Source organism: Gavia stellata, chromosome 2 (assembly GCF_030936135.1).
Source record: "Gavia stellata isolate bGavSte3 chromosome 2, bGavSte3.hap2, whole genome shotgun sequence".
NCBI lineage: Eukaryota > Metazoa > Chordata > Aves > Gaviiformes > Gaviidae > Gavia > Gavia stellata.
Genome location: NC_082595.1, coordinates 111,836,856 through 111,864,796, shown reverse-complemented (window position 1 = coordinate 111,864,796; position 27,941 = coordinate 111,836,856). Strand labels below are relative to the sequence as shown.

The 27,941-nt window shown below is 59.2% G+C and overlaps 2 protein-coding genes across 2 annotated transcripts; one reads left to right on the top strand and one right to left on the bottom strand.

Moving 5' to 3' along the window:
* The first annotated feature begins 506 nt into the window (after window positions 1–506).
* Window positions 507–15,630, top strand: ADCY3 (adenylate cyclase 3). Its single transcript, XM_059835114.1, is given in 21 exon segments — window positions 507–1,181; window positions 5,306–5,455; window positions 9,754–9,884; window positions 10,223–10,334; window positions 10,729–10,856; window positions 11,102–11,260; window positions 11,344–11,530; window positions 11,589–11,705; window positions 11,878–12,020; window positions 12,108–12,269; window positions 12,360–12,447; window positions 12,550–12,666; window positions 12,904–13,157; window positions 13,159–13,209; window positions 13,251–13,332; window positions 13,781–13,939; window positions 14,208–14,354; window positions 14,475–14,588; window positions 14,659–14,785; window positions 15,010–15,134; window positions 15,448–15,630. Coding segments are annotated over 21 exon segments (3,411 nt in total).
* Window positions 15,631–21,926: 6,296 nt separating this feature from the next.
* CENPO (centromere protein O) lies at window positions 21,927–27,891 on the bottom strand. The gene is made up of 7 exons (XM_059832028.1): window positions 27,818–27,891; window positions 27,211–27,326; window positions 26,075–26,244; window positions 25,570–25,681; window positions 24,475–24,734; window positions 23,837–24,008; window positions 21,927–22,233 (listed from the first exon to the last, which is right to left on the bottom strand). The coding sequence occupies exons 1-7, from the start codon at window positions 27,889–27,891 to the stop codon at window positions 22,085–22,087; spliced, it is 1,053 nt and encodes a 350-aa protein (XP_059688011.1). The 3' UTR covers window positions 21,927–22,084.
* Window positions 27,892–27,941: the final 50 nt, after the last annotated feature.

Sequence of the window (27,941 nt, the reverse complement as noted above, 5' to 3'; positions counted from 1 at the left end):
GGCCCCACCTGCGCTCCCCGGGCTGCGGCACCCGGTGGGCTCCGGGGCGGCCCCCCCCCGCCCGCCCCGCGCCTCTTCTCCATCCATCCCCGTGGAACGAAGCATCTCGGAAAGGGGCGAAGACAGGAGGAGCGACGGGCATCGCCCCCCAACCCGGCTGCCCTCGAAGGAGGGGCAGGGAGGCATCGCGACATCTTTCTGCTCCGCGTCGCTTCGGTTGCAACCTGGCAGTGCGCAAGGGCTGGGGAGAGAGCTGGCGGGGAGCTGGGGCGGCAGGCTGGCTGGGCTCCCGGCCTCCCCGCGCCACGCCGGCCCTCGGTTATAGTTATCCCCCTTCCCCTCCTTCGGCCGCTCCTCGACACGCAGCGGGATTCGGGGTTACGGCTGCAGGAGAGGGGGAAAGGCCTCGCGACTCGACGGGGATGCTGCGGGCGATGCCCCGGTGAGCGTCGGGGCGTGGGGGATCGCGGCGTTTCTGCGGGGTCGGAGCAGGGGAAGGCACCGCGATGCCCAGGAACAGGGCGTTTTCGGAGCCCGAGTGCTCGGCCGAGTACTCCGCCGACTACTCGGTGAGCCTGCCGTCGGACCCCGAGCACGGCGTGGGTCGGACCCACGAGGTGACGGTGCGCAGCTCGGGCCCCTGCCTCTGCCTCCCTCGCTTCATGCGCCTCACCTTCGCTCCCGAGTCCCTGGAGAACCTCTACCAGACCTATTTCCGCCGCCAACGCCACGAGACCCTCCTGGTGCTGGTGGTCTTCGCCGCCCTCTTCGACTGCTACGTCCTCGTCATGTGCGCCGTGGTCTACGCCGCCGACAAGCTGGCCCCGGCGCTGGCGGCGGCGGCCGGGCTGGCCGCCCACATGCTGCTCTTCGTCCTCTGCAAGTACAAGCTTCTCCCCGAGCGGGTGGCCCGCCGGTTCCTGCCCTACATCCTCTGGGTCCTCATCTTGGCTCAGCTCTTCTGCTACCTGGGTCTCAACTTTTCCCGCTCGCCCGAGGCCAGCGACACGGTGGGCTGGCAGGCTTTCTTCGTCTTCTCCTTCTTCATCACTCTGCCGCTCCGCTTGGCGCCCATCGTGCTCATCACCGCCGTCTCCTGCGGCATTCACACGCTGGTGCTCGGTGTCACCGTCGCCCAGCAGCGGCAGGACGCCCTGGACGAGGGTGCGCTGCTGAGACAGGTACGGGACCGGTGGCGGGACGTGGGGTCCCCCGGGGTGGCGGGGGGGTGACAGGCAAATCATCCCCATTTGGTGTATCCATGAGTTACCGTAGGGTCCATCCCCATCCCTACCCCCCCAACCCTAAAGCCGGGTTTGATCCGCACCCTGTGAGCTGATCGTGGTGTTTGCTGAGAGCAGGGGGCTCCCCAAAACATATCCAGGGATCGACCCACATGGGGAGTGGGGTACTGGGGAGTGCAGGAGCACCTGCCTGTGCTGGGGCCCATGGCGTCAGACCCAGCCCCACAAGCATGGATTTGTCCCCAGGAGCCACCCGGGGTCTGTGGACACATGGGCTGCTGGGGAAACTGAGGCACGGTGGACTGTGGGCTCCCCTGTCCACCCTGCCCAGCGGCCTTGCTTGTGCCGATTTCCCTTTGAATTGCAAAAATGGCTAAAAATGGCCAAAATTGGCCATTTTTAGCAGAAACGTGGCAAGAGCCCAGCTTCCGGGCTCACAAACAGCCGCCAGAGCTTTCCCAGGAGGAAGGAGCCTGGCAGCCGCTCGGCCCCAGCCTGGTCCCTGGGCGATGCCCCTCACCCAGCCCCGTGCCTGGGGCAGAGCCCAGGGACGCTTTGGGGTGATTTTCTGCCCCAGCAAAGCTGGAGAAACAGCGTCCCCGAGCCCGAACGTGGCCCTAAGGACGGGCCACCCACTCACGCACGCAGCAAAGGAGGGGACATGGGGGTCAGCCTTGGGGAGAGCAGTCCCTGGCCCATCGGGTTCTTAATATTTCCTGGGAAATACCCGCCTGGAGCAGCTAGAGACTGTTTTTATTCCCTAAATCGGTGGGTTGCACGGCTTGACTGAATCCCTTTCCTCCCACTGATGTCCCCATGGGCTGACCATGCTCCCATCGATCTGAGGAGCCTTTCCGCGGCCGGGGTGGGGTGGGGGGGAAAAAGCCAGAGCTGAAAACTTGTGTGCCGGTGGCTATTGATGGCAGCGGGGAAAATCCCGCTGGAAGCATCCTCTCTGCCCCATAACCGTGTGGGCTCTGTGGGAGGATGCTAAGGGAATTTGGGATGCTCTGGCTTAGGTCCTGGGAGACCTCCAGCCTAAGTAGGAAGAGAGAAGGGGGTTATTGATTTGCTTTTTGGGAGGCTTTGGGAGTGTTGAACCTGTGTTCGTGCCGGGAGTTTGGAAAATGGAGCCTGTTCTCCAAAAAACCCCAAAGATACTGGGTTTTCCCTGTCTCTGGGGTGTGTGGTTTGGGGCTGGTCCCCTGGCATGGGACATCTCCTGGCGACACGCAGGATTTTGCGAAGCAAAGCACTTTTTGGGCACGGCTTCTGGAGTGTGCCAGGCTGGGTGCTGGGTGGTGGCGTGGGTGCCCTCCCCGCGACGCCCGGCCGGAGGCACCGCACCAGTGGGAGAAATCCCAGTCCAGCAGTGGCTTTCCCAGGTTTCGTTCCCTATCTGGGATGCAAACGTTGCACGTGGCAAATCCGAAGCCAAGGAAACCTCTCGCTGCCACCAGCCCCGGGATGCGGGAGGCGAGGGGGCATGTGGGCATCCCCCCGGCCAGCAGCAGGCATGCGCCGCTGTCGCCGCGTTAATCATTGCCGTGGCACGGAGAGTCCGGGGCCGGTAAAACCTTGGCAACGCGGCATGCCTCAGCCTCTGCCTGCTGCAAAAGGAGGAACATTATGTCCAGAAATAAACATATGCTTTATTATTATAGCCGGTGGTGCGGCTCCCAGAGGGCACTGCTATTAATAGGACGAACCGGAGGATGTCGCTTGAGCGGGGCCAGCGCAGCCCAGGGGGGTTCACGAGAGATGCCGGCAGCTTCTGCCCCGCTGCCGGCCGTCGAGGAGGAGCCCGAAGGTTGAATCGTAGCCGGGGGTCGGGGTTTGGCAGCGTTTGAGGCCCGTATCTGCCGCGGTCGTGCGCAAACCGGCTGTGAAGCATCCTCGGGCTCGGCCAATGACCCCGTCCCAGTTTGGATGGCCCCGGCACATCCCACTGGGACCTTTTCTGCAGGACATGGATGGGGAAGGAGGGATAAGGCTCAGTCCACCAGCCATGCATGCTCCTGCATCTGTCTTGCTCTCGCTGCTCCCAAATTACCGTGCGCAAATAACAACCGATGACTGTGCCGGGAGTGGGGTCTCCTCCGTGTCAGGGCTTTCCCCGCGGTGTTTGGGGTGCCGAGAGGTGTTTGGCAGCTCAGGCTGCGCTGGGGGAGGTCTTTGGGGCTGAGCATCCATTGCCCGGCTGCAGGATGGAGCCAGAAGGTGCTCGGCGTGGGATGCGGCTGTGCCATGCAGTGCTGGGCGAGCGGGTCCCCGGGGTTTCCGGTGGTCCCGGTGGCCATCCAGCCCGGGCAGAGCGGCCCGTTGTTATGACAACACAAGAGGCTGGTTAAAAATAGCAAGTGGCTGTTTGTTTTGGGGGTTTCTTCTCCGTGCCCACCTCCAGACGGCTCCTCGCTCGCCGTCTGCCGTGCCGCCGGTGCAGGGGCTTCCCGGGGATCCCCCAGCTGCAGTGGCTGGGTCTGGGGCAGGATCCGGCCCTGGGGCACCAGCTGGGGGTCCCAGGTGCTCTCCCCTGCTCCTCATGCTCTTTCTTCCCCCCCAAAAAAAAAGTTTCCTTGCTGCAAATCATTTTGTGAATCCTGGGATGGTGCCACACCAGCGCCCAAACCCGCAGTGCCAGGGCTCTGTATTTATTGCTGCACGTGGCCTGTTTAATCCGTGCCTCAGTTTCCCCATGTGGAAGGGGTTGGCAGCTCCTCCCTGTCGCCATGCAATGAGACCGGGCTGCTCAGGGCTCGAATCTGTCGGGTATTAAAACCTCTGAGGACAGGGATGCCCAGGCACCAGGGTCACATTGGGACTTCTCTCCGACCGAGCTGGCTATGGGATACAGGGACCAGGGGCGGGACAAGGTCAGTACTGAGGAGTTGGGGATCAGGAGAAGGATGCTGAGCATGGCAGCACATCCCCGATGGAGACAAGCCCGGGAACGGCTCCGTGATCTTCCAGCTGCCTCCTCCGTGCTGGTTGTGACACAGTCCGTGGGCTGGGACGACGTCTCCATGTCCCCATCACCCTTTTGGCGTAGCTGGAGCCAGTTATCGCATCCTCCCTGTCGCTCTTCCCCTTTCTAGACTAAACAAACCAAATTCTTTCAACTTTCCCTCATCAGTCATATTTTCCACAAAGGGCTCTTTGCTCCCATCTGCAAACCTGCTCCGTCCCCTCCCAGGCTGTGGGAACGGGATCCAGCCCGTGGGATGGGATGGTTCCAGCCCGTGGGGACAGGATCCAGCCTGGAGGACGGGGTTCAGCCCATGGAGCTGGGGTCCAGCCTGTGGGACGGGACAGGGTCCTGCCCCTGGGGACAGAGTCCGGCCCGGGGATGGGACAGGTCCAGCCTTCGGGATGAGGCAGCGAGCCTACGTGCCACGCTCTCTTGAAACCCCCAAGAAAACGGGATGGGTTGTCACAGCCAGCAACACCCAGGGGCATCCATCTCCGGTGCTGTAGGCTCACACCCGTATTTTTGGCTGTTGAGAGGGGTGTAGAGGGGCAGGACCACGAGTAAATACAGGATTTTAGGGTTTGGCTGTGTTTTTATTAACTTTTTCTGCACAAAGGGGTGCAATTCTCATGGCAGGGGTGGGGGGAGCGGATGGCACGTGAGCCACCGAGAGCCACTTGCCTTCAGCAGCGCCTTCCCCCGGCGCTGCTCCCGGCCCCTGCCGACCTGCTGCCTTTTTCCAAAACATCTCTGCAAGCTTTAATGAAGCGGAGTGAACCCACGGGGACTGCGAGGTCTCCTGGGATGCTCGGGGCGTGATCCCCGGCTGGGCCGTGTCTGCAGAGCCACCGTGACGGTCTCCCCGGTCCCCAGTGAGTCCCCCCAGCAGTTATCGGTGGCCATGGGTTGGTGATTTATCCCCAGGGTGTATTTTTACGTCTTCCTCCAGCATTTGAATATTTTTTCCCACTTTCATCTATCAGGCTCTGCTGCCCAAACAGGGACTTGTGATGATACCGGCGCAGTCCCTGGGGCACGCAGGAGCTTCCCTGTGGCTCCGCTCACCCCCGTCTCCTTTTCTCTGTCCCCAAAGATCCTCTCCAACGTTGCCATCTACCTTTGCGCCATCACGGTGGGCACCATGTCCTACTACATGGCCGACCGCAAGCACCGCAAAGCCTTCCTCGAAGCGCGCCAGTCCCTCGAGGTCAAGCTCAACCTGGAGGAGCAGAGCCAGCAGCAGGTAGGAGCCACGGCTGGGCAAGGGGACAGCGTGGGGACAGGGCAAGGGACAGTGATGGACACCGATGTGGCTTTGGGACGTGGATAAGGCACCCGCAGCTTGCACCCTGCCTGGTGCGGAGGGACCGTGGCGGGTGGCGACGGGGACAGGAGGACCCAAGGTGGGAAATGCATTTGCAGCTTTGCACTCTGCGCCCCGTTTGGGGACTCTTCGTGTGACTGTCCTCTTCCAGGGCCTCCCAGCTCCTGCCACGGCCACCACCAAGCTGTCCCCATCCCCGAGCACAGCCACGCAGCAGGTCCTCAGGCGCAGACGTATGGCAGATCCCCATGCACGGCCACGTGGCAGGTCCCCAGGCGCAGCCACGTGGCAGGTCCCTGGGCACGGCCAGGTGGCAGGTCCCCGTCCCCGCTCACAGTCACATTGCAGGTCCCCAGGTGCAGCCATGTGGCAGGGCTCCATCCCCATGCACAGCGGCATGGCCGGTCCCAAGGTAAGACCTTGCAGCATGTCCCTGTCACCGGGCACAGCCACGTGGCAGGTCCCTGTCATTAGGCACAACCATGCAGCGTGTCCCTGTCGCCAGGCACAAGCACATGGCAGGTCCCCATCCCTGAGCATGGCCACGCAGCAGGTCCCCATCCTCAGGCATGGCCACACAGCCGTTCCGTGTCGCCGTGCACGGGCACGTGGCAGGTCCCCAGCCTGTGCACACCCGTGTGGCAGGTCCCCAGGCACAGCCATGCAGCATGTTCCGGGGCACAGCCACACAGCCGGTCCCTGTCCCCATGCATGACCGCATGGCTGGTGCCTGTCCCTGTGCACAGCCGTGTGGCACATTCTCAGCTGTGGCCCCGCAGCATTTCCCTCTCCCCAGGCATGGGCACGCAGGAGATCCCTGTCCCTGTGCACAGCCACACGGCAAGTGCCTGTCCCCATGCAAGGCCACGCAACAGGTCCCCATCCCCAGGTGCAGCCATGCAGCAGGTCCTCGTCCCCAGGCAGGGCCACGCAGCACATCCCTGTCCCCAGGCGCGGCCACACAGCAGGTCCCTGTCATTGGGCATAGCCATGCAGCACATCCCTGTCCCTAGGCACAAGCACATGGCAGGTCCCCATCCCTGAGCATGGCCATGCAGCAGGTCCCAATCCCCAGGCACAGCCGCGCAGCACGTCCCCATCCCCAGGCAGGGCCACGCAGCATGTCCTCATCTGCAGGCACAGCCATGCAGCAGGTACCCGTCCCCATGCACAGCCATGCAGCGTGTCCCTGTCCCCAGGCACAACCGCGTGGCAGGTTCCCATCCCTGAGCACGATCACGCAGCAGGTCCCTGTCCCCAAGCATGACCACGCAGCAGGTCCCTGTCCCCATGCATGGCCACGCAGCAGGTCCCCGTCCCCATGCACGACCACGCAGCAGGTCCCCGTCCCCATGCATGGCCACGCAGCAGGTCCCCGTCCCCATGCATGGCCACGCAGCACGTCCCCGTCCCCAAGCACGGCCACGCAGCAGGTCCCTGTCCCCAAGCACGACCACGCAGCAGGTCCCCATCCCCATGCATGGCCACGCAGCAGGTCCCTGTCCCCAAGCACGACCACGCAGCAGGTCCCCATCCCCATGCATGGCCACGCAGCAGGTCCCTGTCCCCAAGCACGGCCATGCAGCAGGTCCCTGTCCCCATGCACGACCATGCAGCAGGTCCCCATCCCCATGCACGGCCACGCAGCAGGTCCCTGTCCCCAAGCACGGCCACGCAGCAGGTCCCCATCCCCATGCACGGCCACGCAGCAGGTCCCCATCCCCATGCATGGCCACGCAGCAGGTCCCTGTCCCCAAGCACGGCCATGCAGCAGGTCCCTGTCCCCATGCACGACCATGCAGCAGGTCCCCATCCCCATGCACGGCCACGCAGCAGGTCCCTGTCCCCAAGCACGGCCACGCAGCAGGTCCCCATCCCCATGCACGGCCACGCAGCAGGTCCCCATCCCCATGCATGGCCACGCAGCAGGTCCCTGTCCCCAAGCACGGCCATGCAGCAGGTCCCTGTCCCCATGCACGGCCACGCAGCAGGTCCCTGTCCCCAAGCACGGCCACGCAGCAGGTCCCCATCCCCATGCACGGCCACGCAGCAGGTCCCTGTCCCCAAGCACGACCACGCAGCAGGTCCCTGTCCCCAAGCACGGCCACGCAGCAGGTCCCTGTCCCCAAGCACGACCACGCAGCAGGTCCCTGTCCCCATGCACGACCACGCAGCAGGTCCCCATCCCCAAGCACGGCCACGCAGCAGGTCCCTGTCCCCAAGCACGGCCACGCAGCAGGTCCCTATCAGGCCCCCGGCCATCCCATGGGCTGGTCCCGCAGCAGACCGTGACGGCGAAGGGAAAGCCGTCAGCAAGCAAGCACAGCCAGCCGCTCTCTGCTCATCCCAGGAGCAGTGCCTGCTGTGGCGGAGCCCACACCCACAGCTGTGCCGGCACCGCACCGCGGTGGCCCGGCAAGAGGAGCGGTCGGAGGGGAACGGGTGGCGCGGCGCTGGCTGGCTGGTGATGCGCTGGGCTAATTTTAACGCCTTATCTGGGGCCTCTCTCCCCATCTCTTATCTGGTTGATCCACTGCCAGCAATTTGCTCCCAATGGCAACAAGAGACACGTAGCGGGGCAGGGCCAGCGCCACCAGCGTCCTCTTTGGGTGGATGCTTTGATGTCTAATAAGGGGTTAGGGCCAGGGAGGGGTTTGAGTGATGGGAGCAAATCCTGGAGCTGGGGGATGCTCCGAGTGAGAGTGCCTTCGAGGCCCCAGCTCGTGGGTTCGGAGGGATATAGGAAGGGACACGGGGATTAGTGTCACATGAGCTCTGTTTCCTTAGGGAATTGAGCTAAAAATAGCCGGTGATCTTGCAGGCAAGGCTGCTAGCGTGAGGCCGAGTGGCTTGGGGCAGGGGGGCTGTGGGGCAGGGAGCCATGCTGGCGGCCGGATCCATCCCTCCTCCCTCTAGGCCATCAATGGTGGCTGAACTGGCCACCCCGTGGGCAGAGCTAAGGTTAAAACGGGAGCCGAGAGGAGCCGGGGAGCTCCCACACCCATCCCCGCCGGCAGCCCCCGGGGACGGGGACACGGTGCCGTTCCTCCAGCAACAGCCCCTCCGCGGCTGCGCACAGAAACGCCCCCGTCCCGGGGGAAAACCCACTTCGTTAACTGAGTTACTTAACGTTTAGTGCAAATCGCTGGGCAGATCTATCCCTTCTCCGGCTCCGGGGCTGCAGGGCCAGTGGGGACAGCAACGGGTACAATGTCCCCAAGTGGCCTTGATCCTCCTGGGGGACCTCGGTTGAGTCCTACGCATGGATGTGGGGTACCCACCACGCTTTTAAATTGATAAATCATCCCTGGCGTGCTTTAACCCAGGTCCATACCCCCAGCCTCAACCCACCCCTGGGACAGGACACCTTGGGGACATCGGTGCAGACCCTGAGGTCGCTCCCAGTGCCGTGTCCCAGGTTTATCTGTGCCGATAAAACCTTGGCCAACCCAACGCATTTTAATTCTCAAGCTCCCAGCGAGGGGCTGGGCTCCGTATCGCACCTGCAGAAGGGATCTGGGGTGCACAAGCAAATTTTGCTGCTCATCAACCGCTGTCCAAATAAATGTGCAGGACTGTCCCTCCTTCCCACGGCTCCGGGGACAAGGAGGCTGGCGGCTGCAGTGCCCCAAAACTGCCACCTTCCCATCCTCCCCTGGCAGGGATTTACTCCCACTCACAAAAATCTCGATGAGAACTTGTAAAATAGGGAGGAAAATGGTAAAAGCAGTGGCTGGCATCCCCGGCAGAGCATCACCGAGGGGGATCTGTCACCCCTGGGTGCATTCCCTCCTCCTGTGGGTGCGGATTTGGAGTCGGGGTGATGGTTCCCAGCTCCCCGGGGTGCCTGGGACACCCCGCTCCGAGCTCACTCTCCCTGCCTGGAGGAAAAGCTCCTGTTTCACCCGTGGCTTGATCCACCCGCTCCCTCCCCACGTGTGGCCGGGAAGTTGGGCTGGCTGGACCCTGGGATTCTCCGGCGACGGCCAGCTCCAGCAGCAAGGGCCCGGGAGCTTGGGAACGTCACTTTGCTGCTCTCTGTCCCCACGGAGAGGGGAGCGCTCAGACCATAGTGCGCGTACCGTGCATTTAAGCTGTGTGTTTGCACCATGCAATTTGCACGTATTGGTGCCATGGATTCGCGCCGCGCGTTGCCACGCTTGGCACGGGCTTGGCTTCGCGTCGTGGCGAACTCTTTTCCCTGCCCCATCGCCCAGGAGCGGCTGATGCTCTCCATCCTGCCCAAGCACGTGGCCGACGAGATGCTGAAGGACATGAAGAAGGACCCGAGCCAGAAGGAGATGCAGCAGTTCAACACCATGTACATGTACCGCCACGAGAACGTCAGGTAGGACTGTCCCTTCACTGTGTGACCCCGTGCCGTCCTCGTGGGGAAAAAAACTCCAATTTTTTTTGGCAGAAATGTGTATTTTGCAGTCCTGGCTAGAAAAGAAGGGAGAGGTTGGGGTAGTTTGCAACTAAAGTGAAGGGTGACAGGGGACGGCCGCCAACCAGACCATGGCTTGGGGCCCCTTTTTGCTCCAGCCATGGTTTGCAGAGCGAGCCGTGTCCCGAAATAGCCTTGCCTCCGGCGCGGATGCCCTGGTGCAAAAGGCGAGTGGGGAAGGGGGGGCCCGGGGTGGGGGGGCACGCCGGGGCTGAGCCGCTTGCTGTTGCTCTCCGCAGCATCCTCTTTGCAGACATCGTGGGCTTCACCCAGCTCTCCTCGTCCTGCAGCGCCCAGGAGCTGGTGAAGCTCCTCAACGAGCTCTTCGCCCGCTTCGACAAGCTGGCAGCCGTGAGTGTGTGTCGTCCCCCCCCCGCCCCCCCGCCTGGCATGTAATGAGCAGCGCAGGTCTCAGCCACCACCCCGCCCCAGCCAAAAGCTGCATCCCAGGATGGGGATGAGGAGGTTAAAGCATTAGTGCTCCGGGATGCTGGAGACATTGTGCCCTGCAAAAATAGAGCTGGGAAGAGGGGGGCCACCCCCCCCCGCCCCGAGCCAGGGTGCAGCCGGGCTCCCAGCCGAGCCCTCTGGGGAGGCAGGGCGGGAATGGAAAATCCGATTATTTGTGTCCCCGCCGGGTGCGGGAGACCTCTGTGTGGGTCAAGGTCAGCCTGGGAGAGGGATGGGGGGGGTCCCAGCTGATGGGGTGGGGGGGCAGGCTGACACCGTGCCCCGCTGTCCCCAGAAATACCACCAGCTGCGCATCAAGATCCTGGGCGACTGCTACTACTGCATCTGCGGGCTGCCCGAGTACCGGGAGGACCACGCCGTCTGCTCCATCATGATGGGGCTGGCCATGGTGGAGGCCATTTCGTAAGGGCTTTCTCCTCGGGGAGGGGGGGCCTTCACCCCCAGGGAGGGCTGCCAGGGTGGGCAGGGGGTCCTGGCGGGCTGGGGTGCAGCCTGGGGGCTTTGAGGGTCCAGCGCTGCAAAATGCATTAAAATCTGGAGGGGTGATTATTAATGATGGGAAGTTGGGATTGGGATGGGCTGTGGGGCGGAGCGGGGATGGGCTGGGAGGGGGTCACCCCTGTATCTCCCCTATCTTCCCCCCCCAGCTATGTGCGGGAGAAGACCAAGACGGCGGTGGACATGCGGGTGGGGGTGCACAGCGGGACGGTGCTGGGGGGTGTGCTGGGCCAGAAGCGCTGGCAGTACGACGTGTGGTCCACCGACGTCACCGTGGCCAACAAGATGGAGGCGGGGGGCATCCCTGGGTGAGCATCTCTGGAGGGGAAGGCAGGGGACGGGGACGTGGTGCCCTGCACCCAAGGGTGACGCTGGCACCTGGCGCCGGCAGGCGGGTGCACATCTCGCAGAGCACCATGGATTGCCTGAAAGGTGAGTTCGAGGTGGAGCCGGGTGAAGGTGGCTCACGCTGCGAGTACCTGAAGGAGAAGGGCATCGTCACCTACCTCGTCGTGGTCCCCAAGCAGCCCCTGCGCAACGGCATCAATGGGGTGGTGAGTGGCAGGGGCAGTGCTGCGGTGAGCTGGGGTGGGGAGGACACCCCACCGTGACCCACCGCCTTCCGCCTTGCAGAAGCTGTCGCTGACCTCGTCCCATGGTGGTTCCCCACCGTTGGTCAATACCAAGGAGCGCAACGGCAGCCTCAGCCTGGCCTGCGCCAGCCCCGAGGAGCCCGAGGAACCCGATGGCAGGGTGAGGGGCGCCCTGGAGAGCGGAGAGGAGGATGGAGAGGTACAGCCCATGCAAAGCATCCACCTTCCAGCAGCTGCCTGCATTTGGAGGGGGCTGCTCATAGCCACAATGGGGTGGTCAAAACCCCCAGTGCCAGCGTGGTCTTTCTGATGTGTTGGTTGTGCTGGCACAGGCAGTGAACCCCTCCTTCCCCAACCCTCGGCGGCGGCTGCGGCTGCGGGACCTGGCCGAGCGGGTGATCGATGCCTCGCAGAACGAGCAGGAGCTCAACAAGCTGCTCAACGAAGCCTTGCTGGAGCGCGAGTCTGTCCAGGCGTGAGTCACCCCGGCCAGCGGCATGTCCTGGCATGGCGCGGCAGGTCCCTGGTGCTGCCGGGGGGTGACGGGCAGTGTCGCCAGCAGGCTGAAGGGGAAGAGCACCTTCCGGCTCTCCATGCGCTTCATCGACCCCGAGATGGAGACACGCTACTCGGTGGAAAAGGAGAAGCAGAGCGGGGCCGCCTTCAGCTGCTCCTGCGTTGTCCTCTTCTTCACCGCCTTGGTGGAGGTCTTCATCGACCCCTGGTACTGTGGGAAGGTGGTGGGGACGTGTGACCCCAAGATGCGCTCAGCCCCACCGGGCTTCAAACCCATCCTCTCTTGGCCTCTTGGCAGGTTGGTGGCCAACTATGTGACCTTCGTGGTGGGGGAGATCCTGCTGCTCATCCTCACCCTCTGCTCGTTGGCTGCCATCTTCCCCCGGGTGAGACGGGACAGGCTCACGGCTCATGGTGATGGGACACGGTGATGTCCCACCGCTGTGTCCTGCCTGGGCGAACCCTTCCCCACCTTCCTCTCCCCGCAGGTCTTCCCCAAAAAGCTCGTGGCCTTCTCCACCTGGATTGACAGGACCCGGTGGGCACGCAACACCTGGGCCATGGCCGCCATCATCATCGTCACCATGGCCGACATCGTGGACATGGTGAGCCACCAGCCCGGGTGCCAGCGGGGCTGAGCCTACTCCAACCTCCATCCAGGCAGTCCATAATTGTGCACAGCCCCATGCACGGCCGATCGTTAAAGCAATTAGCAAGGCTGCACTGTGGATGGGGGGGATTTTAGGTCGGGTGTCTTCCTTGTGCCGTGCAAAGCACCCTGTCCTGTTGGTGGTGCACCCCATCCCCATGTCCCTCTCCTCACCCTGCCCTCATGTCCCCAGCTCAGCTGCTGGCAGGACCACAGCGGGACGCGCAACGGGACAGCGGGACCACCGTGGCCGGGCGGCTGCGGGGAGCAGCCCAAGTACTACAGCTACATCGCCCTCCTGGCCTTGGTGGCCACCATCATGCTGGTGCAGGTCAGCCACATGGTCAAGCTGACCCTCATGGTGCTGATCACCGGAGCCACCGGCGCTGTCAACATCTATGCCTGGGAGCACATCTTTGACCAGTATGACCGTCGCCGTGGCCAGCAAAGCACGTAAGGAGTGGCAAGGGGGTGGGCACGGGCTGGGGGGGGCACGGCTGTGCCCACCGCCTGCCCACGCCTCGCTGCCTCTGCCGGCAGGTCCTCGCTGGTCCCCTCCAAGTATTCCATGACGGCGATGATCTTCATCGTGATGCTCAGCTTCTACTATTTCTCTCGCCACGTGAGTGACTCACCCCCCACCCTGGGAAGCTCCCCTTCCCCTCTACGTCTTCACCCTCACCCCCTGTCCTTATTTTTTGCAAGCTCCAAGGCAGCAGGATTTGTCCCCAGCTGTGGACAGCATCATCAGCTTTTCTCCAAGGAAGTCTACCCAAGGAAGCCCTTTCTCTCCAGGACCGCATCAGTGCAGAGAGCACCTCCATCTCACCCCCGTGGTTAGGGGTGGGCAGCAACGTGGTGGCCCTAAGAGCCATGCCTGTCCCATGAGGGTCCTGTTTGCACCTGGGAGCAGGTGTCATGTCCCCAATTAGGGCTTCACCTTGTCCCAGAGCCTCTCTCCAGGCTGTCCCCAGGCCTGGTCTGGCCCCACAGCAGCCAGGATACTCCCAGCACTGGAGGGGACCGACTGGGTGGAAACTGGGGGTGCAGGCATCTGCTCCCACCCACAGGTGGAGAAGCTGGCCAGGACCCTCTTCCTCTGGAAGATCGATGTCCATGACCAGAAGGAGCGGGTCTATGAGATGCGGCGCTGGAACGAGGCCCTCGTCACCAACATGCTGCCCGAGCACGTGGCCCGGCACTTCCTGGGCTCCAAGAAGCGGGACGAGGTGAGGGGCACCCGGGAGGGGGGATTTGCCCCCATTTTATTTGGAACGGCCCTCTGGATGCAGAAGCTTTGCCAAAGGCTCTGGCTGAGCATCTTTGGTTCCATGAAGATGATGTCTTGGCTGTGCAAGGCGAGGCTGCAGAGCACCCTCATTTTATCACACGTGCCAAGGGAAGATGCCTTCACAGGAGGGTTTGGGTTTCCGGAGGTGCTGGTGTCATGCGTGGGAACGTCCCTGGCTCACAGCCGCTGTCCTATCCTGTCCCCAGGAGCTGTACAGCCAGTCCTATGACGAGATCGGCGTCATGTTCGCCTCCCTCCCCAACTTTGCCGACTTCTACACGGAGGAGAGCATCAACAACGGGGGCATTGAGTGCCTGCGGTTCCTCAACGAGATCATCTCCGACTTCGATGCGGTGAGTCGGGATGGAGCCGGCCCTGGGGATGGTATGGGGCTTGGCCAAACCTTCCCTTCTGGGGACAGAAGGACCTGCCATGGCCCCGGGGTGCCTGAGGGTCTTTTCTCCATGGCTCAGCTCCTGGACGAACCCCAGTTCCGGTGCATCACCAAAATCAAAACCATCGGCAGCACCTACATGGCCGCTTCTGGAGTGACCCCCGATGCCAACGCCAACGGCTACAGCACCAAGGTGAGGGGTCCCCGTGGTGGGGGGACAGCGGGCAAGGGGTGGGCAGGCCTGATGCGCGCTGGCCTTGCAGAAGGAGACCCTCTCGGATAAGGAACGCTGGCAGCACTTGGCCGACCTGGCTGACTTTGCCTTAGCCATGAAGGTGACGCTGATGAACATCAACTACCAGTCCTTCAACAACTTCATGCTCCGCATAGGCAAGTCCATGAGCGTGGGATAGGATCTGCCTCAGTGTCCCCCATCCCTCCTTCCCCAAGAGCGGGGGGACACTGGGCAGCAGCTGTAGTTCAGCAGCGGAAAGCAGCAGGGCTGGGGGGTGACCTTGCTGCCCCGACCTGTCCCCTGGGACAGACCTGCAGCCCGGGATGTCCCATCCTTGTCACTAGGCGTGCAGGTGACATCCACTCCCCATCTTGCACAGGCATGAACAAGGGGGCCGTGCTGGCGGGCGTCATTGGCGCCCGCAAGCCGCACTATGACATCTGGGGCAACACGGTGAACGTGGCCAGCAGGATGGAGTCCACCGGCGTCATGGGGAACATACAGGTGGGGCAATGAGTGGGGCACAAATCGGCAACCCATGGCGGGGCTGCAGCCCTCAAAACGCCCCCGGCTTCGGGTGGGAGGGGGAAAGTGCTGCCAGGAGCACACAGGAGAATTAGGGCTGGCTCAGGGGCTCCTCTGAGCTGGGAATGGGGCATGGTGATGCTCAAAGAAGGGCACCCCAAAACAATGGGGTGGGAACCTGGCTGATGGGTAGACCTGTTGTCCCAGTGGCACATGGGGGTCCCTACTCCCCATGTCACCTGCCAGGCTAGGACCCACCCCAGCCTCCCACCATGTCTGTTTGTCCCCACAGGTGGTGGAGGAGACCCACCTCATCCTGAAGGAGTACGGCTTCCGCTTCGTGCGCCGGGGAGCCATCTACGTCAAGGGCAAAGGGGAGCTGCTCACCTTCTTCCTCAAGGGCCGGGAGAAGCAGGGCTCCTTCGTCAACGGCTCCTCCGTCACCCTGCCCCATCAGGTGGTGGACAGCTCGTGAGGGTCCGGTGCCCACCCGCCACCACAGCCACCGCCTCCCGGCGCCAAGCAGGGCGGCTCGGGGAGGGGGCCCGGTACCCGTCGCCGGCGACGTCCATCCCACCGCGGTCTGGATCTGAAACCAAACTTGAGAAACCAACCCCTTCGTACGACCCTTTCCGAGCCCCCGCCGGAGGTTTCTGGTGGGGGGCTTTGCTCCATCGCGCCTGTGGCTGAGCAAGAGGGAGACGCGGGACCGCCCCGGCGGGCTCCTCCGGCCGTTCACGCTCGTGCGCAAGTGCACGCAAGCTCGCAGCCCCCAGCGGGCACGGTGCCGGGGGACACACGCTGCCTTTCCCCGGGCATCCCGGGCTTCACCGGGCAGGCGGCCGCACCATCAGCCACGCGGGGAGGACAGCATGACATTAAAGTGGCATCACGGGCCCCGGCCGCTGCGCGCTTGGCACGAGGAGATCCAAACTCAGGGCCGGATGGGAAGACACCATGTCTCTCCTGCGTGCTGGGAGCGGTAGCTACAAACTGGGAGCATCCGGGGTTTGCTGTTAGTTCATACCAAGTTCATCCTTGTCACAAACCACCGTAGTTAGGAGATTGAGGAGATGGAGAGCGCAGTGCCGCCTTTGACTCGGGGAAGAAGAAAAAGGAACCGATATTGTGTATTTCAGATATATAAATATATATAATATAAGAGTACAGATGGACATTTATATTTTTAACTGGGCCCGTTCCCGCCCCGCAGCAGGGCTCGCGCTTGTCCGGATGCTGCCCCGCGCACGCTGTGGTCGGCTGCTGTCACTTTGCTGTCGCTTGATGGAAGAGAGGACCAGGGACTGGCCGAGGAGGGGACTGGTGCGTTAAACCCGATGCTGCCAGGGCTGGGGTGGGGAGAAGGCAGGCACCCGCCGAGCGTAATCACGCCGCTAGTTTCTTGAATAGAAGCAGTTGAATTTCAAAGCCTGATTCTGCGCCTGCTTTGTTCTGGGGGTTGTGGAGATGTCAAGAAGGGTTTGACCATCCTTACGAGGGGATGTTGGTTTTGGAGGGGTCCCCAAAGGCGAGGCTGGTGCCAGGGCTGAGCACCTCCCGTCAGTGGCATTGGCTCCTCTCCCTTGTTGGGTCTCAGCTGAGTACCTGTGGTGGGTTGACCCTGGCTGGATGCCAGGAGCCTACCAAAGCTGCTCGATCACTCCCTTTTCTCCACTGGACAGGGGAGAGAAAATATAACAAAAGGCTCACGAGTCAAGATAAGGACAGGGAGATCCCTCACCATTACCGTTACAGGCAAAACAGACTCGACTTGGGAAAAATTAGTTTAATTTATTACCAATCAAAATCACAGTAGGATAATGAGAAATAAAACCAAATCTTAAAAACGCAACTTCCACCCCCACCCCTCCCTTCTTCCTGGGCTCAACTTCACTCCCAATTTTCTACCTCTTCCCCCTGAGCAGCACAGGGGGGTGGGGAATGGGGTCAGTTCATCACACGTTGTTTCTGCCGCTCCTTCTTCCTCACACTCTTCCCCTGCTCCAGCGTGGGGTCCCTCCCATGAGAGACAGTTCTCCATGAACTTCTCCAACGTGGGTCCTTCCCACGGGCTGCAGTTCTTCACAAACTGCTCCAGCGTGGGTCCTTTCCACGGGGTCACAAGTCACAGAATCATGGAATCATTAAGGTTGGAAAAGACCTTTAAGATCATCATTCCAACCATCAACTAAGACCACCATGCCCACTAAACCATGTCCCACAATGCCACGTCCACACGTTCCTTGAACACCTCCAGTCATGGTGACTCCACCACCTCCCTGGGCAGCCTCTTCCAGTGCTTCACCACTCTCTCAGGAAAGACATTTTTCCTAATATCCAGTCTAAACCTCCCCTGGCACAACTTGAGGCCATTTCCTCTTGTCCTGTCGCTTGTCACTTGGCAGAAGAGACCAACACCCACCTCCCCACAACCCCCTTTCAGGCAGTTGTAGAGAGCGATGAGGTCTCCCCTCAGCCTCCTCTTCTCCAGACTGAACAACCCCAGCTCCCTCAGCCGCTCCTCATCAGACTTGTGCTCCAGAGCCCTCACCAGCTCCGTCGCCCTTCTCTGGACACGCTCCAGCACCTCAATGTCCTTCTTGGAGTGAGGGGCCCAACACTGAACACAGCATTCGAGGTGTGGCCTCACCAGCGCCGAGTACAGGGGCACGATCCCCTCCCTGCTCCTGCTGGCCACACCATTTCTGATACAGGCCAGGATGGCGTTGGCCTTCTTGGCCACCTGGGCACACTGCTGGCTCATCTTCAGCCGGCTGTCGACCAACACCCCCAGGTCCTTTTCTGCGGGGCAGCTTTCCAGCCACTCGTCCCCAAGCCTGTAGTGTTGCCTGGGGTTGTTGTGACCCAAGTGCAGGACCCGGCACTTGGCCTTATTGAACTTCATCCGGTTGGCCTCGGCCCATCGATCCAGCCTGTCCAGATCCCTCTGCAGAGCCTTCCTGCCCTCCAGCAGATCAACACTCCCTCCCAACTTGGTGTCGTCTGCAAACTTGCTGAGGGAGCACTCTATCCCCTCATCCAGGTCATCAATGAAGACATTAAACAAGACCAGTCCCAAAACTGAGCCCTGGGGGACTCCGCTTGTGACCGGCCGCCAGCTGGATTTCACCCCATTCACTACAACTCTCTGGACTCGGCCATCCAGCCAGTTTTTTACCCAGCGAAGAGTGTACCTGTCTAAACCACGGGCCGCCAGCTTCTCCAGGAGAATACTGTGGGGAACAGTGTCAAAGGCTTTGCTGAAGTCCAGGTAGACAACATCAACAGCCTTCCCCTCACCCACTAGATGGGTCACCTGGTCATAGAAGGAGATCAGGTTGGCCAAGCAGGACCTGCCTTTCATGAACCCGTGCTGGCTGGGCCTGATCCCTTGGTTATCCTGCACATGCCCTGTGAGCACCCTCAAGATGAACCTCTCCATAATCTTCCCCAGCACCAAGGTCAGGCTGACAGGCCTGTAGTTCCCCGGATCCTCCTTCCGGCCCTTGTAGATGGGTGTCACGTTGGCAAGCCTCCAGTTGTCCAGGACCTTCCCTGTTAACCAGGACTGTTGATAAATGGTGGAGAGTAGCTTGGCAAGCTCCTCCACCAGCTCCCTCAGCACCCTTGGGTGGATGCCATCAGGCCCCATAGATTTGTGGGTGTCCAGGTGGCACAGCAGGTTGTTAACGCCTTCCTCCTGGATCATGGGGAGTTTATTTTGCTCTCCATCCCCGTCTTCCAGCTCAGGGAGATGGATACCCTGAGGATACCTGGTCTGGTTGTTAAAGACTGAGGCAAGGAAGGCATGAAGTACCTCAGCCTTTTCCTCATCCTTGGTGACATGGTTCCCCCCCTGCATCCAGTAAAGGATGGAGATTCTCCTTGGCTCTCCTTTTGTTGTTAATGTATTTGTAAAACCATTTTTTGTTATCCCTTACGACTGTGGCCAGATTGAGCTCTACCTGGGCTTTTGCCTTTCTAATTCCCTCTCTGCATGACCTAACGAGGTCCTTGTATTCTTCTTCAGTTGCCTGCCCCTTCTTCCAGAGGTGATAAACTCCCCTCTTTTTCCTTGGTCTCAGCAAAAGCTCCCCATTCTGCCAGGCCGGTCGTCTTCCCCACCGGCTCTTCTTACAGCACATGGGGTCTGCCTGCTCCTGCGCCTTTAAGATTTCCTTCTTGAAGAAGGTCCAGCCTTCCTGGGCCCCTTTGCCCTTCAGGACCGTCTCCCAAGGGACCTTCTCAACCAGTGTCCTGAAGAGGCCCAAGTCTGCCCTCTCGAAGTCCATAGTCGTGGTATTGCTGACCCCCCCAAGAACTTACTTCACCAAGAACTGAGAACTCTATCATTTCATGGTCGCTAAGCCCAAGACGGCCTCTGACCATCACTTCTCCCACCAGTCCTTCTCTGTTTGTAAACAGCAGGTCAAGCGGGGCACCTCCCCTGGTAGGCTCCCTTACCAGCTGTGTCCTGCCAGCAAACCTGCTCCAGCGTGGGCTTCCCACAGGTCACAGCCTCCTTCAGGCATCCCCCTGCTCCGGCGTGGGGTCCTCCCCGGGCTGCAGGTGGGTATCTGCTCCACCGTGGACCTCCATGGGCTGCAGGGCACAGCCTGCCTCACCATGGTCTTCACCAGGGGCTGCCGGGGAACCTCTGCTCCGGCGCCTGGAGCTCCTCCTCCCCTCCTTCTTCACTGACCTTGGTGTCTGCAGGGTTGTTCCTCTCACATATTCTCACTCACCTCTCCCAGTTGCTGTTGTGCAGCAATTTTTTTCCCCTCTTCTTAAATACATTATCCCAGAGGCGCTACCACCATCATCGATGGGCTCAGCTTTGGACAGCAGCAAGTCCAGCTTGGAGCTGGCTGGCGTCGGCTCTGTCAGACATGGGGGAAGCTTCTAGCAGCTTCTCACAGAAGCCCCACCCCTGCAGCCCCCCCACTACCAAAACCTTGCCACGCAAACCCAATACAGCACCTAACCACTGGGAGCGGTGATAGGAATCAGGCAGAAGGAAATAAAAATCCACATCCACAGCCTGAGCTGCTCCATCCCTGTGTTTGCAGGGCCTGGCTGCGGGTGCAAGCAGCACCCATGGGGACCCGGAGCAATGCTAGAGACAGGGAGAAACCTGCATCCGCACCCGCCCTGCCGGACACAGCTCGCTGCGGGTGTTTGTACCCTGGGATACAAGCCCGGAGATGTGACAGATCTTATAGACTCATAGAATTGTTTAGATTGGAAAAGACCTTTAAGATCAAGTCTAACCGCTAACCTAGCGCTGCCAAGTCCACCACTAAACCATGTCCCTAAGTGCCTCATCCACACGTCTTTTAAATCCCTCCAGGGATGGTGACTCCACCACCTCCCTGGGCAGCCTGTGCCAATGTCTGACAACCCTTTCAGGGAAGAAATTTTGGCCTGGATCTGCCTCTCTGTGTCCCCCACAAACACGGGATCATGCCCAAGACCTGAGTTAAGCCTGGCTTTGCTGTGGCTGCCTCAGTGACAAGCTGGAGCACTTTACCCTAGCCGCTTAAATGCCCAGTTCCCACGGATTTCCCCCAAAAGCCCGGCCCAGACCTTCACCCTATGGCAAGGTCAGGGCTCTGCCTCCCCTCAACAGGAAGATGCACACGATTAGGGCAGGGGCTTACACGTAAGTTTGTCCTCTGCCAGCTCAAGGCTGCCCGCAGGCACAGGCGAGGCACCCAGCAGCACTTTTTCCACTTTCCAAACATTTATCACAGAAGAAAACACAACCAGAGAATTAAATGTGATGTGGGACAATGAAAATGCCTTTTGATGGTGCACAGGCGGCGTCAGGAGCAGGCGTTCAAAAGCCCAGGCCTCTCCAAACAGGAGCAAGTGAGTGACTGCTCACCCCCCAAGCACCCCACGAGCTGTCAGCTCCCCTAAAGCAGCTTGAGCTGCGGGGTGTCAGCCTTGCGAGCCTTCCTCCGTGAGACGCTCTGAGTATTATGGGCAGGAATCTGGAGCTACAACACTTGAAAGCCGGAGGTTACATTTAAACAGGTTGTCCAGTTCAATCTGGACAAGGAGCTCTAATGATTACAGAAAAAATTAAAAGAACTATAAAGTGCTTTCCCTATGCCTTATCACATGTGGGACCGGCATAAATATGAGACAGGAGAAGATAGCGTCATTTAAACCACATGTAATACAGCTAAGACCAATAGAAAATTTTTTAAACACCACAATTTCAGTAACGTAGAACTTTTATTAACAAGTTTAAAAACTACTGTGACAAAACAGCAAGTTTTTAAAGATCTGATCCAGACTTGAAGCACAACGACAGGACACCAGCAAAGCTGCCCCATGCCTGAAGGGAAGGAAACAGCAGGTGTAAAGCTACTGCTGGTGTGAAATTTTCTGGAAAGGTCAGTGTTCATGCTTTGGGGGGGCGAACGCAGCCCGCACAAGGGCATGGGCTGCTGCTGGCAATAACTAAACCTCACCTCTGTCCCTCAACCCCTTCCAGCTTCCCACGTGAAGTCCTTTCCTGGCTGTAGTAAGCAGGGCACGGATTATTCTGCTTGCTCCCCTCTTTTTGAGGTGCACTGGCTAAGTGCATGGTGCTGATCCACAGGGCTGTTGCCCCAAAAGCACCGCGATCTTGAACTTTTAATATAGTTTCTGATTCCAACCGTGAGATGTTTCCTGCAACTGTGGAGTTCTGCGGCACCAACCGCAGAGATCAGCACTCGAACAAGCAAGAAGCACAGCGCTGAGGAAAGATTACCTGCAACAACAGACACCCGAAAACCTCAAGGAAACAGTGCTCTCGAGATCCAAACCGGGCCAATCGCTCCTCAGGGGGGTTCCCAGCAGCAGTGCTGCAGTCCACGGAAAACATCTGCATTTCGAGACCACTCTCCACAGGCGGGGGAGCTCGGGGAGGTGCGTTACTGAGGAGAGGCAGGGTGGCCTACGGGTGCTCCATCCACGCTTTCTTCAGTGCCGCTGAAGGAGCGGAAGGCTTTGTGCAGGGCCACGCGGCGAAACAGGTCCGAGTGAGCTGCTGCCGTCTCTGCTAGAGATGCAGGAGCGTCCGCTGGCAGACAGAAGCGGACCCGTCAGTGGGGAAAGGAAAATTGTATTGCCAGCATAAAACTATTTGCTTCTCATTCTTCCCTCATCCCCAGAGAGTTTTTCGCTCTCTCTTGCCATACAGTTTTTTTTCCTCATAACCCTTCTCTCTCCTTCCTAACCCTTTGCGTCCTGCAGCTCCCCCATGGGGTCTGATGGCTGCAGAGAGCCTCAGTCACCTAGTTGCTCTCTCAGCTCAGAAGACACTGAAATTTGGGAGCAAAGGCACAACTTCTCCTATAAGGGGATGGCTGCTGTGGAGAAAGGAGAGGGGGAACTGTTGATACAGTATACGACGACTCCTCCAGCCCAACCACAAGCCAAGGAGCTCACAGAAGCAGGCCTAAGACCATGACTGATGGCAGAGAGAAGAGATTATCAGCCCCAGCTGCTCTGTTCAGAGCTCTGTCTAGCTGCACGTTGGTCCACGTGCTCCGCAGCCCAGCCAGCCAGCTGTCAGCGGGACACGGTGTGGCAGGAAACACGGGGAGACAGACCGGCAAACGATTCCTCAGCCCAGTTGGGCATTTGTAGTAACCACTCAGAAAATAGCGCAGATCCAGGATTAAGCCGTGCCACGGTGTTAGGGCTGCACAAAACACTCAGCATTACGGTCAGTCTTTGCTGTACCAAGAGGAGGGAGCGTTACTGATACAGAGGAAAGGGAGCATGCGGTGTCAGGGAAAGATTTTCAGGCAGAGATCTTTGTTACGAGTATTGAGATCTCTGTTACGAGTGTTTCACAGTATCTCTGACCCTTTCTAAGGGGTGATAAACCTCGCTCCTGCCTCCCTTCTCTCTGCCGTTGCACTGCAGCACATGCCAGCACACCTAATAGTGCAGCAGGGGCAGATAGGGCCTGGCTGCACAATGTGAGACATCCCCAAAATAGCCCTCAATTAGTCATTTATCTAATTGCATTGAGAGAGAGAAATTCCTGATGCTGAAAAGATCCTGTCTTATTTGCCTACAACTAACTCCCACCCTACGGAAAGATCACGGGGCCGGGTGCCAGGTTTTCAAGGATCGGAAGCGAGTCCCAAGCCATAAGTCGACTGGAACAAACTATCACTGCAACTGAGAGTGACAGCGTCTGAGTTTCCGGCTGCACTTGCTCGCCAGGCTCTCCCACGTGCACAGAGCGCGTGAGCACAGGCTGGGCTCGATCCGTGAGACTTGTGAAAACAGCATCCTGACCCTGCTGGCACCGTACCCAAGTCTGCACTCCGAGTAACTGCAAACGGGGAACGAGCAGCCGGTCTGTCTGAAGTGATCCAAGCTTGCACTCACACCTTTCCTTTCTCAGCTCCATCATCTCCCTCCAGCCACCCCTTCTTGCCAGCATTACAAGAGATCTGTGCTCTTGTCCTAGGGATGAGTTACAGCTGCTTCGAGACCCAGCACCAATTGCGCACAACCCCTTCTATAATCTTTTCTCCCTCAAAAATATGACAGCTTGCTCCCTCTGTCCCCAAACTCAACTAGAAAGAAACCCCATCCATCTGCAGAACCACAGTACAGTCTGCCCGCCCCCCAACCCCAGACAAACCCCCGCACCGTTCACTTACGTGTGCAGGAAACGATGACTTCAGTGGGGAGGCTGCCACAGGGATCTCCGTAAAGCAGCCTCACGTTGAACGGAAAGGTCTTGCTTCTACTTGACACGTTGTAATTAAAGACCAGCAAGTTACACAAGGAGTTCCTCTGCAAGGGTCCTTCTATCTGGTCTGAAAAGTGTTCCTGGAGGGACGAAGACAACTTCTGAAACATGAAGCTAGGAGGGGAGTCCATCAGCGCAGGGCTGGGAGCTCACGGAGTGCAATGCCCCCACCCTCCATACCAGCCCAGCAAGCCTGTACATCGAGCAACCCTCACTTGGGAAAGACTTAAGTAAATGAGTGCTCATGTACACCCTTAAGCCATGTTCTCCAGTGGCATTTTACAAGATCACAGCTATTTCAGCTTAGGGACCTCTGGGGTTTGGCAGTAAATTTTAAATGAGCCACCAGACAACATCCAAGCACTTGACAATCGATGAAATGGGTTTATAGTCACGTGATAATTTGTGAAGTTCTAAAAACCAAAACTGTGAGTGCTCCACATAAAGAAAACTTCCAAGATTCCCCCCAGTGCTTCAGAGACTCATAACACTCGGTTCATCAAAGAGAAAAGGATGAATGAACAGCGTTGCTGCGGCCACTGGTACCTGTAACTGGTCTGCCTGGTACCTCCTCCCCACGTAAGCGTTCAGGTGGTCTGACAGGACCGACAAGAAGCGCCTGATGTCCGTCTGCAAGTATTTCTTGGCTATCTGCTCCAGGGGGATGAAGATGGGAACGGAGTGGCGGTGAATCTGCACTTCTGGCTTGGTGAGCAGGTCCAGGTAGTAGGAATCCAAGTAGGTCCCCTCGTAAGCCGTGCTGATGCAGAAACACACTCCCCGCTTGGTCAGCTTCCCACTGATGCCTTGGGTCCACAGAGAGAGGGTTTACTCAGCGCTACTCTAACTCAGCACTGCAGGGCAGCTTTGCTGGGGCAACACAGACAGCAAGAGGGGCCGCGTCCTTTTACTAGGCTAGCTCAGGGAGCTCCCTGGGAGGATTAAGGACTTGCAAGAGTTTAAGGACATAAAACACAGCGACTTTTTAATAAGGGACCTCTAATGAATTCATGCTGCTTAATGGTAGCTTAAATTCCCAATAACTGAGTTATGCTGCCGATTTCAAACACCGTCCTGGCTCAACATGACTGAGAGAACAGGCTGCCCTGGGTGGAGGACAGCAGCACTTCCCTGCCCCAAGGAGAGTGGCAGGAGTGCTCATGGCTGGGCTCAGCCCACTCCCGTCAAGCAGGGATCTTGGATCTTCGCACTGTCCAGAACACAAAGCAAAAGTTACTCTCGTTGGAAACCAAATCTTTTTTTAAAAACGCTCAGGAGCAGATGAAAAGAGGGTGCTGACCTCACAAGCTTGCTTGGAAGACCCAGACCACTGGATATTTAACTGCCTAATGCACACAGATTTCATTCCTAAGACAGTTAAACGTTTTCCAGAACCTAGACCGTACTCTAAATGATACAGTTCAGTAAATAATAGTTCCTGCAACATTTCAGAGGCCTCATGTGAACGGCAGGGAATTACAAGGTTACGGCTCTTCCAGCGTTTTCAGACTCTAAAGGCTCCAAGCACAACAGCAGCAATGTTAACAGGGAAGTGACATTTCACATCAGGCTCATTTTCCAAAATTTAGCACCCCAGAAATGCAGCCATTGGCAGAACGCACGCATATCTTGAGACATTACCTGTAAGGTAAAAGATCTGCAGTGTGGCCTTAATGTTTTTTATCTTCCACTCTAAAACAGCTCGAGCACTGGGCTGTGCCAGATCCGACACGACTCCTTCTTTCCCAAGTTGCTACAAAAGCGAGAAGAGAAGAGAGGTCAGAAATTGCTGACAGGAATGTGTCACCTGCAGGGAACACAGTCAGGCTACAGAGAAATAATAAACCAGCTCTGAGAAAAGTGAGATGGCATTTCCAGCAGAAGAGGGGAGAAATGAAGCAGAAGAGGGGAGAAAAATTCAACAACAGAGTTCAGAATTGGCCACATGACCTCCAAGCAAGTAGACTCAGCAGTTCTGGACTACACAGTAGTGAAAACAGGGGACACCAGGACTCTATGTCCCTTAAAAAGGGAAAATAAAAAAATAATCGTTGACTCTATATGAAGAAACTCAATAAATCCACCCTCTGAGAGCAGGAGCACACCAGAGCCCTCTGCTAGATCTCTGCAGCAAGCGCTTTCTCACCCCCTTTTGCTGCAGGTCCACTTTAGCCCGCAGCTCATCCCTCTGGAGCCTCAGCTCCTGCACTCTCGCTTTCAGCCTGGCCAGCTTCTCTTCTTGCTGCTCCGTTGCCTCTTGCTTCACGGCTGCCTCATGAGCCCGCGCCTCCAGCATTTCCAGGTGAGCAAACACCCCTGCGAGGAAAAGCCCGACATGCTCAAAAATCCAGGCTGTGATTACAGAATCACAGAATCACTACGGTTGGAAAAGACCTGTAAGATCATCAAGTCCAACCATCAACCCAACCCCACCATGCCCACTAAACCATGTCCCACAATGCCACGTCCACACGTTCCTTGAACACCTCCAGTGATGGTGACTCCACCACCTCCCTGGGCAGCCTCTTCCAATGCTTCACCACTCTCAGTAAAGACATTTTTCCTAATATCCAGCCTGAACCTCCCCTGGCGCAACTTGAGGCTGTTTCCTCTTGTCCTGTTGCTTGTCACTTGGGAGACCAACACCCACCTCACCACAACCCCCTTTCAGGTATTTGGGGAGAGCGATGAGGTCTCCCCTCAGCCTCCTCTTCTCCAAACTGAACAATCCCAGCTCCCTCAGCCGCTCCTCATCAGACTTGTGCTCCAGACCCCTCACCAGCTTCAACGCCCTTCTCTGGACACACTTATTAGCAGTCCGGAGACTTATGCGCTGTGGCACCCGAAACAAAGTAGGTCCAGTGCAGATACATAAAGCAAGTACTTCCAATAACTTTTCAAAGGGGCAGAGGACACGCAAATATCTGACAAAGAGGCTTTTGGAAATTTTAACCAGTGAGGCTGAGTGCCAGCAGACCCTAAACACTGGGGTGCCCCACACCAGCAAGCTAAGCCCCTGAAAAGCAGAGTAAGCTAGCAAAAACACACCAGTCCCAATCCCCAGAGATCTGCAATTCCCAGTTTTACTTCTAACCCAGCGCACAGACCAGTGAAGCGACTTCTCCGAAACCCCCATACCCTAAATTGGCCACGAGTGACTCAAGCCACGACTCAGCAAGCCAGGGGGTCACTTCTGGCCCCAAGCGTTTTAGGGTTCACGCTTGCAGGAGGCCACACTTTGCACTTGGATAGAAAGCACAGCCTGCACCCCCGGCAGCTCACCGTCGGGTGAATACGCTTTCCCTTCCTCCATCTTCCCGGCCAGGCTCCGTCCCTTGGGAAGCAGCGGTGTCAGGGCAGCGAGAGCTTCTTCTCGGGGAACCTTCCTCTTCCTCCTGCTGCAACGGGACTCCGGGAAGCACCGAGGGCAGGTCTAGCACCCGGGCCGGCCCCACGCAGGGACAATCCCACGGGCCGATGGCTGAAATGACACATTATAACCCACCATTATCAGCCACCATGTCACACCAGCCCCGTCAGGAAACCCCCCGGGAGTGCAGGCACGGACAAGATCCACCGGTCTCCGCCAGCAGGACGGGCCCGGAGAGCCCCCACAGCCCCGGGGCGGGTGGCAGCAGGCCCCCGGGGGCGCCGGGGCTCTCCCCACACGGACGCGCTGGGGTGGGCCGGGACCCCCGGGGACCCCACCGAGGGGGCAGGGAAGGGGGCAGCCGGGGGCCTCCGCACCCGGGGGCTGAGGGGGCCCCGCCGAGGGGCCGGGGGGCAGGCGGCCGGGCCCCCCACGGTCCCCGTTCCCCAACGGCTCCCGCACTCACCATAGCAACCGGCGCTCAAACTGCGCGCCTCAGCGCGGCCGGAAGGACGTCACCTGCCCTGAACGCCATTTCCCTCCGTTTGCCGTACAACAAAATGGCGGCGGCGCTGCCTCCCGGTTCCCGGCATGCGCCGCGCGCAGCCGCGCCTCCCGGCAGGCTGTGCGGTGCCGTACGGCA

What these genes read in the sequence shown, in the direction of transcription:
- CENPO (XM_059832028.1), bottom strand. Translation starts at nt 27,891, where the DNA reads ATGCCGGGAACCGGGAGGCAGCGCCGCCGCCATTTTGTTGTACGGCAA. An exon ending in TGGACCTGCAGCAAAAGGGG is followed by an intron (nt 25,682 to 26,074) that starts GTGAGAAAGCGC and finishes TCGCTTTTGTAG; the next exon opens with CAACTTGGGAAAGAAGGAGT. An exon ending in AGTCATCGTTTCCTGCACAC is followed by an intron (nt 22,234 to 23,836) that starts GTAAGTGAACGG and finishes TCTGTCTGCCAG; the next exon opens with CGGACGCTCCTGCATCTCTA.